General features: G+C 40.5%; 1 protein-coding gene across 4 annotated transcripts; it reads left to right on the top strand.

Moving 5' to 3' along the window:
• Positions 1-844: 844 nt before the first annotated feature.
• LOC111958212 (chemerin-like receptor 1) lies at positions 845-9243 on the top strand. Of its 4 annotated transcripts, XM_070436971.1 has the most exons (5): positions 845-1036; positions 1198-1358; positions 1502-1654; positions 1783-2526; positions 7977-9243. In XM_070436971.1, exon 5 carries the CDS (start codon positions 7997-7999, stop codon positions 9008-9010), a length of 1014 nt encoding a protein of 337 aa, XP_070293072.1. In that variant the 5' UTR covers positions 845-1036; positions 1198-1358; positions 1502-1654; positions 1783-2526; positions 7977-7996; the 3' UTR covers positions 9011-9243. The 4 variants fall into 4 exon arrangements, with proteins under 4 accessions (XP_070293072.1, XP_070293071.1, XP_070293073.1 ...); XM_070436970.1 differs by having other exon boundaries at positions 845-1358; XM_070436972.1 differs by lacking the exons at positions 845-1036; positions 1198-1358 and having other exon boundaries at positions 1494-1654.
• Positions 9244-11996: the final 2753 nt, after the last annotated feature.

Genomic DNA, 11996 nt, shown 5'->3' with positions numbered 1-11996 from the left:
TTGGCCACGACTGTATATTGTAAAATACACTTGATTGTAAAAAAAATATATTTTGGTTTTGTCCATCGTGGGTTATCTGTATTTCTGTACCCCCCTATTGTTCTCTTGCCTGACCTTCAACTAGCGAGGTATGTTGTCCTTGGCTCCGCAATTTTTCAATATAAACGTGGTAATGTTACACAATGTGCTGTTATGCAACCATAAGTTTTGTTACAATGTGGACAATATAAATATTTATGTTAACAGTTTCACCGAGCTCACTAACTAGGGTACCTATTGTAACTTTTGGGTACTTGGGACAGTGTTGGAGTGAGTTTCCATGTGCTCGCGCAGGTGCCTGAGAGCTGTGACTGCGCCAAGGGCTAACATATGTGCGTTGTCTCTTCGTGCAAAGGTATGTCTTTTATTTTGTCCGAATTATGTTGTACATTTTACTTGTATTGTGTGCTATTGTACACTGAATGTGTGCACGCAGCACCTGTTATTTCTATTTGGTTCTCTCTTGCCTGACCTTCAGCTAGCGAGGTGCCTGAGAGCTGTGACTGCGCCATGCGCTAACATATTGTGCGATGTCTCTAAGTGCGCAGGGCAAATAAAAACCCAACAGGCAGACCTCCAGTTGTGGCAGTGTCCTCATTAAATTAACAAACCAGAACGAACCACGCTTCAATTTAAGTTCTGGGTAGAAATATGTTGTAATCTAATACAGTCATTCCTGTAGTGGTAGGTAGGCTACAGGACAGTTAATAGATATCACAAATGTTCCTTCACTTGAGACTGATTTAGAAAGGGAGTCTCTGGATTACACCAAACTACACCACATATAACAACACTGCCCCAACCCTCACCAGGACTCCAAGACCCAAAACAGAACCATGTGAGACCATGTTTGGCTGAGGAAACACTATGAACATTAAAATGAACTATGGCAAGCCCTCTTACTGTCTGGAATGTTTCCCAGACAGCCTCCTAAAAGAACAGGCAGTTCAAGACCAACCAGGAAGTCGAGCATGAATCCCCCTCAAGTTTTCCCATGGTGAGACTGCCTGAAACCAAGCCATTGTTGTGTGTCTGTGTGTACTGGTTAATTATTTATAGCTAGACCTTCATTGGGAAATCTAATCTGCAGGGCACATGAGGTTACATTCCCCAGAGTCTGTGTTCTTGTGGGTTTGTATGTGTTTGTGTGTATTTCAGGAAATGGCTTCCTGAAGTCCAAAGCAGCTGATTGGTCGGCCCCATCGACGATTGGAGCTCTGACCCCACCCTCTCGTCAGGGGATACAGCTGTCTGCAATTACCGACTCCTTCTGCAGCTTTAAAAGCCATTGTTCCTTTGTTAGGAGAGAGAGCTTCTTGGTATGTCCTGTGTTTTGTTGTTGGTCTGTATAATTGTTGTAAAGTATGTAGTAGCTGGTCCTGCAGACGTATGTCAAAAGCACTCTTTGTGAATACTGAAATTGGTCACTTTACGTTAGTAATTATTCTGTTTTTGTTCCCAGGGGGGAAGGGGATGGCACCTTGGGAGTGCTTAGGCAAGAGGCCTGTGGGCAGACATATACCTGTAGTATGTACACTGTCTATGCTCACTAGGTAAGACCTGGGCGGACCGTCCCCTGTGTTTTGGTTAGCGGGCCAGGTGGCGCAAAGAATAGGTAAGTAGTAGGTAGGAGAGGGGGCTCTTTAACTTTAKATTTCTTTGCTTTGATTCCGTCCAGCTCCTTTTCCCCACCTTACTGTGTGAAGGAAATAAATTCCCTGTTAATGGTAAACTTCTCTGCAGGTAACCATGGTCGACAGAGGAAGAACAATGATTCCAAGCACAACCCTCCTTRTGAAGCTTCCAGTCTGTTAGTTGAACTCAATCAGCATGACAGAGTGATCTCCAGCCTTGTCCTTGTCAACACTCACACCTGTGTTAACGAGAGAATAACTGACATGATGTCAGCTGGTTCTTTTGTGGCAGGGCTGAAATGCAGTGGACATGTTTTTTGGGGTATTCAGTTAATTTGCATGGCAAAGAGGGACTTTGCAATTCATCTGATCACTCTTCATAACATTCTGGAGTACTATGTCACAATTGCATCATCATAACTGAGGCAGCAGACTTTGAAAATTAATATTTGTGTCATTCTCAAAACTTTTGGCCACGACTGTATATTGTAAATACACTTGATTGTAAAAAAAATATTATATTTTGGTTTTGTCCATCGTGGGTTATCTGTATTTCTGTACCCCCCTATTGTTTCTCTTGCCTGACCTTCAACTAGCGAGGTATGTTTCCTTGGCTCTGCAATTTTTCATGTTACACAATGTGCTGTTATGCAACCATAAGTTTTTGTTACAATGTGGACAATATAAATATTTATGTTAACAAGTTTCACCGAGCTCGCTAACTAGGGTACCTATTGTAACTTGTGGGTACTGGGACAGTGTTTGAGTGAGTTTCCATGTGCTCGCGCAGGTGCCTGAGAGCTGTGACTGCGCCAAGCGGCTAACATATTGTGCGTTGTCTCTTCGTGCAAAGGTATGTCTTTTATTTTGTCCGAATTATGTTGTCCATTTTACTTGTATTGTGTGCTATTGTACACTGAATGTGTGCACGCAGCACCTGTTTCTATTTGGTTCTCTCTTGCCTGACCTTCAGCTAGCGAGGAGCCTGAGAGCTGTGACTGCGCCATGCGCTAACATATTGTGCGATGTCTCTAAGTGCGCAGGGCAAATAAAAACCCAACAGGCAGACCTCCAGTTGTGGCAGTGTCCTCATTAAATTACACAACAGAACGAACCACGCTTCAATTTAAGTTCTGCCTCTGTCATCCCTTACCCGACCTACAATCACATACAGCTTTCACTCCACGAGGAGTTGAGTGTAGCAGGGTGTTGGGTTCCTCCAAGAGGTGTGTGTGTGTAACACACGAGCATGCCGCCATGTTCTCTAAGTTAAAAGTGACTTTGCTGAAGTGGGTCAGATAGGCTGTGACATGCAATGGGCACTGCTGCAATGAAATATTTACACACAGTGTCATGCACATAAGGGGCACGTGCCTCTCAGATTTGTCCTGTTTTTTTCTGTAATACTACTAGCCGCTTAGCAATTTTACAAAGTTGGCTTTAGCTGTCCCAGATAGGTACCCAACCGCATAACTAGCTACCTAGAAGCCATTTCAGGCTATCAGTCACTTTAGAGTAGCTAGCTTGTCTAACTTAGCTGGCAAGGTTGGTAGACTTTAGAAAAGCAAGCATAAACTAAGTGTATTGAATAAGACACATTCCTTTCAATCTTTTACACAGATTTMAGCAGAAAAGCATTTKGTTTCTTTAAAAGAACCACCAGTCAGGAGTATAAAAACAGCTCAAGAAGTATGCTTAGACATGCAGAAAAAGAAACATATTTTTACAAATAATTAAGCATAAAGATTGCGGCTTTGGATTGCAGGAAAAGGCTGTTTAGGTTTAGGACCAGYTTTAGGTCAATGATTTACCTGTGCTGGAGAGACTATTCCCCAACCACTACATATCTGWTAACAAACTAGTATAGATGGAAAAGGATGTGAAAGTTTTTAAAAGCAAAAAATAATATTTTACTAATATTCCACAGTTGGGTAACATTCTTAGGCTGGTATTAAATCAATTGCAGATACGGCTTTGACATATGGGCATCCACATACACACACACAAGGTACGCTTGGTTGAATCTATTACTGTAATATCCCAGTTATGTGAAACTGCTGTTTCCCTAATAACACAGTGTTACAAATTCCCTTCCGGTGACTTATTACTACCTCACAACACTGAGCTGCACACTCCACTCCTCATCCCCTATGATTGGAGCCTAAGAGTCTAGGGGGTACCATAAAACTGTCTCTCAAACTCTCCCTGACCTGTGTGACCTGTGCCCTGATATGTTGCTAGGGAGGTTATTAGGGGGCCGGAAATCTGCCCATCCTCTTGACTCTGCAGGTCACACAATGCTTGAAGTCTCCCTCAAGCAGTGGCAGATAGCAACATCTTATCAAAGAAGTCTTTGTGTTTTCACTATGTTCCCAGGATCTGCAGACCTTCAGTAATATGGAGAACAGTAGCTCTCTTTATATCAATAGAAATACTGCATAAAATAAAGGAATGTTTAGCATAACAAACTTATAGATAAATGGGTCATTGTGAATATGTACCATCCAGAACTCCAAAAGAATGCAGTCTTATTGAGATTATTTTTTAATGGGACATGCTTAACACTAGAGGCCTGTCTGTTTAAACATGTCACAACACGAGGCAAGTTCATGCGTTTTGTCCCCATAGCACAAAGTGCTGCTCTGTCTTAAAGGTTTTTAGGATGCTCAACCCACCAAATGAAACAAGCCACTGCATGTTGTGCTCAGAGTCTATCTTACAGTACACAGTTGATGGTTTTTTTGAGCAGTGTATATATATATATATATGATTTCACCTTTTTTTTAAACATTGTCATAAAGTACAACTATTCACATCTCAAGAGGTTAAATAAAACAAAAGGAATATAGTAAATACCTAATAAGTCTACCAGTTTGAGCGGATGGGTAATAACGTCGTTTCACAAAATGAGTCCCTTTTGGGTAGTGTAACTTAGTGAAAAAAACATATTTTACCTCATTTTAACATTCTGCCATGTAGAGCACATGTTCAACTTAATAAAAAACATATTTTCCCAACTCGAGGAAAAAAAGACGAAGTGCCAAATAAAGTAACAGGGTTGACCAGAACAGGGTTGATGATTTCATCTGAAATCAGCCATCAATCCCCTTGTGACATGGGGAATTGAAGTGTGTTGTGTGCAACAGGGAATGATAATTGAATGCAATATCCACACATTTTCTTACGTGTTACGCTCGACCCGCTCAGTTTTCCACCCTAAAACACCAGAAAATTGTAAAATAAAGTACAACCAGCTCACCTGCTTTTACACTATGATTTGACTATAGATGTTCAATGTTTCTTTTGAATTTTTTTTTTCTTCTAAATCTGTATTTCTAGTAAAAAAGAGTGAAGTTCATCTACCAGGGTTGTTCTTAAAATGAGGGACAGACAAATGAGTCATTAATCACATGAAATGAATAATCTTCAAAAATGAATTTGRCAAAACCACAAAATAACTAGGGCTTTACAATGATGGTGAAAACTTGGAGAAATGTTCATTAAGTAGGGAAAAAATCTTCCTAGAAGCACGGAGGGACATGTCAAAATGCTGAATTTGAGCATTTACCAAGTCTTTATTCATATAAAACATTTGATTTATTGAATTATCCATGTGGTCTATATTAAAAGGCACTTCATTTAATATAACAGGSTTCAATATTGGTTCACAATTTCTATTTAAAATATTAAAGGGACGTAAAAGGGACTCTTAGTGAAATGGCTTACTGATGTAATCTGTTCTGCATTCTTGGAATACAGGATGTTCATTTCCTGTGAAGTCATTTTGTTGTTGAAGGGGGATCAGTGATTACCATCGCTTGAATACTAGGAAGCTGCACTTTCTCTACAAAATACTCKAAATCTGTTCCATAAGGTGAGGTTACTAACTTCGGTGGGAATCTTTACACCAACAGCATGTTTGTGTTCCTTTTAAACTCTTTTCTTAGACCATACGGTATCAGCAACACTTCTGAACTGGAAGCTGTCAACTTCCAGACATTAGGACCATTGCTATTGCCACTCTCAGGCTACAAACAACTTGTTTGATGGATTGGCTTTACAATTAGRATACCATTCACTTAAACTTAGCATGTTGTTCTTTGTGTTGATTTATGTGTTGCCTTGAATATATCCAGTCTTAAGTTGTAGTGGTCAAGTATAACATGGACAATTTGTAGTATACCTACAAGGAATGATGGAAGTTTTTATTTTAGATCTAGCAACATAAACATTATTTACTGATCAACTGGAATGAAGGAGCATTTATGTACTTGTACTTTTTTTAAAAACTTTTACGTTTACAACGGCAGTTAGTGCCGTTTAAGATGAGGGAGGATGATCTTTTTTTCATYAGCATGGCATTATTTCTATTACAGCATATTGGATGACTGTCATTCATATTCCATTCACCCAGCGCAATGTAACAGCAATAGGTTTAGTCTACTACATGATACTCMATTTTTCCCTATATCCATCATGAGGTTGCTACAACCTAGCATATGAATGAAAGTTTACAATGTAGGTGCATCTAGCTGATATAGGATGTAATCAAGAGTCCAACAGTTGCAAAAGAGAGTTTCTATTGGACAAATTCATGTTTATCCCCGTTTTGTTCCGTTTGCTTTCGTTTAAGAAATGTTTTTCAACAGATTAGGCGGAATGAATACACCCCTGATTCTGCGTTAACACAGCACTTTGTATTCATTCTCGCATCTATGCGCTCTCCTCCTCTCTCCTTTTCCCTTCACTTGTGGACTTCAATGCATAACATGCTGACCAGACCGGACACGTTGCGTGCCCGAGCGTCGTAAAATAAATTTAGAAATCCATGTTATTCAATTATTGCGCGCGCCAACGAGCGTCTGCGACGCCAAGGGCTAAAATAGAACTCATTCCTATTTCTGACGCAGATCGCGCTGCAAGTCCTGCCTCTCCCATCTCCTCATTGGTTTATAGAAGCAGGTACCCACGTGCCATCTCCTCATTGGTTATACCCACGTGGGTGATAGAAAGACAAACTGTTTTGCCGGTAGTCGTGGTAATACAATGACAGTTTAGATGCGATCACCATATAATTTAAACGATGAAAAAGCCTGGAAGGAGGAGAGATGATTCGGTTGGCCGTTTTATGTGTGGATTAATTGTCGGAGTAAGGTAGCTAAATAGGACAAATTAACGTTAGCTAGCAAGTGCAAGCTAACTAGCTAAAATACCATACATGTTTAATGCTTTTCGACCTGTCCCCAAATTAATGTCATTGGTTCAGAGTTTGTGTTGATATTTTACCCTGCGTGTCGTGATCGCGTTTGGTGTGGGGGGGCAAAATAAATGTATGCACGATAGCGCACGCGCGCAGCCGGTTTGGGCAAGGTGCATATCAGCTGTATGTGACCAGGTGAAAAAACCTTTCCAAGCCAAACCGCTACACACAGCCTACATCGTTGTCACCATATTAGCTAAAGTAGCGTCAGAGTGAGCATAGCTAATAGAACTAATGCATTAGTAAACCCGCTACAATCATGCAGTAACATTATAGTGTACAGTCAGTAGGCAGTTACATCAACAGGCCCGATGGCAATAAATTAGTAAAATCAAAAGCTTACCTTGACTTGGAAGAGTTCCAGTGTTGTGTTGTGTAGTCATAGCCAGCTGGCTAACATAGCATCCCTCTGTTTGAGCAGAGTGTTTCAGTAGGCTAAACTAGCTAGCTGCATTTGCTAGCTAAGTAAGTGAAAAAAAACTGTTCAACTATTGTCTTTCTCTCTCTTTGAATCAACTACTCAGCACATTTTATGCACTGCAGTGCTAGCTAGCTGTAGCTCATGCTTTCAGTAGTAGATGAATTCTCTGATCATTTGATTGGGTGGACAACATGTTCATGCTGCAAGAGCTCTGATAGGTTGGAGGACATCCTCCGGAAGTTGTCATAATTACTGTGTAAGTCTATGGAAGGGGGTGAGAACCATGAGCCTCCTAGGTTTTGTATTGAAGTCAATGTACCCATAGGACGGAAGCTAGCTGTCCTCCAGCWACACCATGGTGCTACCCTACAGAGTGCTGTTGAGGCTACTATAGACCTTTYCAAAATTGTGTTTTAATCTATTATTTGGTGACGTGATTATATTTAGTATAGTTTTATCTAAACATTATAACTTTTTAAGTGTTTAAAAATTTATATTTTTATGAAATTCKCTGAGGAGGATGGTCCTACCCTTCCTCTTATGAGGAGCCTCCACTGATGTAAATGCAGTCATTGCATACAGGACTTGTTCTGACAGAAACATTGCTTTCCTTTTTTCTTAGGGTAAAAAACAACCAAAATCATGGTTGCCCCAATCAACACATCTGACTATGATGACTACAATGATTCAGTGGTGATACCATCTCAGTCCCCAGTCATCTACGAGATGTATCAGATGAGGACTGGCTTGAGATTAATGTATGTGTTGGTCTACTCAGCCAACCTTCTACTGGGTCTACTGCTCAACTCTGCCGTCATCTTCATGATTGTCTGGAAATACAGGTCCAAGAAGAAACTGAGTCGACGGATGTTGATCCTTGGCTTGGCTGCCACCCACCTCATCTTCTGCCTCTTCACTCCACTTTACTTGATCACAGCCTGGAACTACTTCTCCTGGACATTTGGGAAGGTTGCCTGCAAGCTGGGGTCCTTCGTGATGTTTATGAACATGTTCTCTGCCTCAGTGATGATCACTTTCTGGAATGTGCGCTGGTGTGTCCCCAAATMTTTTGAACATCACATGTCCAGCAGCATGGTTCTGCTGTCCTGGTTCACTGGGGCCATACTAAGCGCCCCCTCTTTACTGTCCAGGGAGGTTCAGTATACTYCCGATGGACACGTCTGCCTTGACAACTATGATTATACTGAAAAACACCAGATCTCTAAAGAGGGTAAGGAGAGAATGATGGCTGTGGTGAGCTGTCGCTTAATTTTTGGGCTGCTGCTCCCTTTGGGTGCGACATGTGTCAGCCGTTGCTGCATTAACAGCAGGGGAAATAACCAAGTGAAGTCATTGGTTATTCGACCTGTGACTATTGCCCATTTCCTATGCTGGGCTCCTGTCCTCTGTCTCTCTATGCTGCAAATCACAGTGGAGACAGACAACAGATGGTTCAGATACGTATTGTCCACAGCCACTGCCCTGTCAGTCTTAAACAGCTGCATCTATCCTATCATTTGCATCTGGCAAGGAAATAAAGAACTTAAGCGTAACTTTCGCTCACAGCCTGAAGAGACCCCTCAGACAGAGGACAAAGGAGAGGAGGGCCATGAGATGACTTGCCTGGATAGGGAATACAATGTCCTTGAACAGTAATGGGAATACAACATACTGTAAATGCAATTAGCAATTTAAGAACTTTTCCAGCTTGAAATGTACTTGTAAATGTCATGCAAAATATACTATATTTTTGTCTATATTTTTTATGAATTGTATACTCACAGTATGTACAGTATAATTACACATTGTTCTAAATCCCTCTTGATCAAGGTAACAAATGTCTTATTTTTTTWACCTGTATTTCTTCTTTTCAAATGCTTATTAAATAAAGATTTGATGAAATATATAACCATTAACATTTCTGAAAATATTTATTTTGAATTAAATGTTACGATATGCGATAGGAAAAATGTCCCTTGCAAAAAAAGTGTCATTTTTATTTTTATGMTAAAATCCCATTTTCACACGTTAAAATAAAAATTTCACATGTGAAATGACCACTTTTCAGCTCAACATGTGAAAATGCTATTTGCATCTCAACCAGGAGACCCATGGGGCGGRGCACAATTGGCCCAGCGTTGTCCGGGTTAGGGGAGGGTTTGGCCGGCAGGGATGTTCTTGTCCCATCGCACACTAGCGTCTCCTGTGGCGMGCCGGGCGCAATGCACGCTGACACGGTCGCCAGGTGTTTCCTCCGACACATAAGTGTGACTGGCTTCTGGGTTAACCTTTCCGCTAGCGGAACCCCTCGACAACATTCCGCTGAAAAGGCAGCGCGGGAAATTCAAAAATATTTTTTTGAAATATGTAACTTTCACACATTAACAAGTCCAATACAGCAAATGAAAGAAACATCTTGTTAATCTACCCATCGTGTCCGATTTCAAAAAGGCTTAACAGCGAAAGCATAACATATGATTATGTTAGTTCAGAGCCAAGTCAAAAAAACACACAGCCATTTTCCAGCCAAAGATAGGAGTCACAAAAAGCAGAAATATAGATAAAATTAATCACTAACCTTTGATGATCTTCACCAGATGACACTCATAGGACATCATGTTACACAATACATGTATGTTTTGTTCGATAATGTGCATATTTATATCCAAAAATCTCAGTTTACATTGGCGCGTTACGTGCAGTAATGTTTTGATTCCAAAACATCCGGTGATCTTGCAGATAGCCACAGAAATCCCAGGAATACTCATAATAAACATTGATAAAAGATACAAGTGTTATTCACAGAATTAAAGATAGACTTCTCCTTAATGCAACCGCTGTGTAACGTTCATCATCAGAATGAGACCAAAGCGCAGCGTGGAAAAACACTCAAACAAAAGGAGAAAACGAAAGCGCACAATTCTGTCAGGGAAACAACCTAAACAGAAAACAACACCCCACAAAACCCAAATGGAAAATAACAACTTATATATGATCCCCAATCAGAGACAACGATAGACAGCTGCCTCTGATTGGGAACCACACACGGCAAAACAACAAAGAAATAGAAAACATAGATTTTCCCACCCGAGTCACACCCTGACCTAACCAAACATAGAGAATAAATAAGMATCTCTAAGGTCAGGGCGTGACACGCTGTGTCAGATTTCAATTTTTTTTWACGGAAAAAGCATAATCTAAGTACGGCACTCAGAGCCCAATCCAGCCAAATCCAGRCAAAGAAATTTCCGCCATGTTGGAGTCAACAGAAGTTAGAAATAACATGATAAATATTCACTTACCTTTGATGATCTTCATCAGAATGCACTCCCAGGAATCCCAGTTCGACAATAAATGACTGATTTGWTCCATAAAGTTCCATAAAGTCCATCATTTATGTCCAAATAGCCACTAGTTGTTAGCGTGTTCAGCCCAGTAATCCATCTTCATGAGCACTAGGTACAGACAAAAACTAGAAAGTTCCCTTACAGGTTGTAGAAACATATGAAACGATGTATAGAATCAATCTTTAGGATGTTTTGAACATAAATCATCAATAATGTTCCAACCGGAGAATTCCATCGTCTGTAGCAAAGCATTGGAACGAGAGCTAACTCTGTCGGGAGCATGCGTCACGAGCCTGAGACACTCTGCCAGACCACTGACTCATTCAGCTCCCATTCCCCCCTACTTTATAMCAGAAGCTTGAAACAAGTTTCTGAAGACGGTTGACATCTAGTGGAAGCCTTAGGAAGTGCAACTTAACCCCATAGACACTGTGTATTCGGTAGGCCAAGCTTTGAAAAACTACAAACCTCAGATTTCCCACTTCCTGGTTGGATTTTTCTCAGGTTTTTGCCTGCCATATGAGTTCTGTTATACTCACAGACATCATTCAAACAGTTTTAGAAACTTCAGTGTTTTTTATCCAATACTACTAATAATATGCATATATTAGCATCTGGGACAGAGTAGCAGGCAGTTTACTCTGGGCATGCATTTCATGCAAAAGTGAAAATGCTGCCCCCTATCCCAAACAAGTTTTAAGCGGACGTCATGTCAAGAAGCAGTGTGGCTTGGCTGGGTTGACGCACGGCCTTCACCTCTCCCGAGTCCGTACGGGAGTTGCAACGATGGGACAAGACAGTAACTACCAATTGGGGAGAAAAATGAGTAAAAAATAAATGCCATATAAATTGCAAAATAGTTGGGCAGAGATTTTCGATGTACTGATTCCATGGCGCATGTTTTATGAATTTACACGCGAAACGACCCCGGATTCAAAACTTAAATTTAACATTTTAATTTAAAATGATTATAAAAAATTCTTGCAACCAATAGAATGTTATACAGTTGAAGTCGGAAGTCTACAGACACATAGGTTGGAGTCATTAAAACTCGTTTTTCAATCACTCCACAACTTTCTTGTTAACAAACTATAGTTTTGGCAAGTCGGTTAGGACATCTACTGTGTGCATGACACAAGTAATTTTTCCAACAATTGTTTACAGACAGATTATATCACTTATAATTCACTGTATCACAATTCCAGTGGGTCAAAAGTTTACATTCATGCCTTTAAACAGCTTGGAAAATTCCAGAAAATTATGTAATGGGTTTAGAAGCTTCTGATAGGCTAAAT

The sequence above is a fragment of the Salvelinus sp. IW2-2015 genome, linkage group LG33 (genome assembly GCF_002910315.2).
Source record: "Salvelinus sp. IW2-2015 linkage group LG33, ASM291031v2, whole genome shotgun sequence".
NCBI classification, from domain to species: Eukaryota; Metazoa; Chordata; class Actinopteri; order Salmoniformes; family Salmonidae; genus Salvelinus; species Salvelinus sp. IW2-2015.
This window is presented reverse-complemented; position numbering and strand designations above follow the sequence as displayed.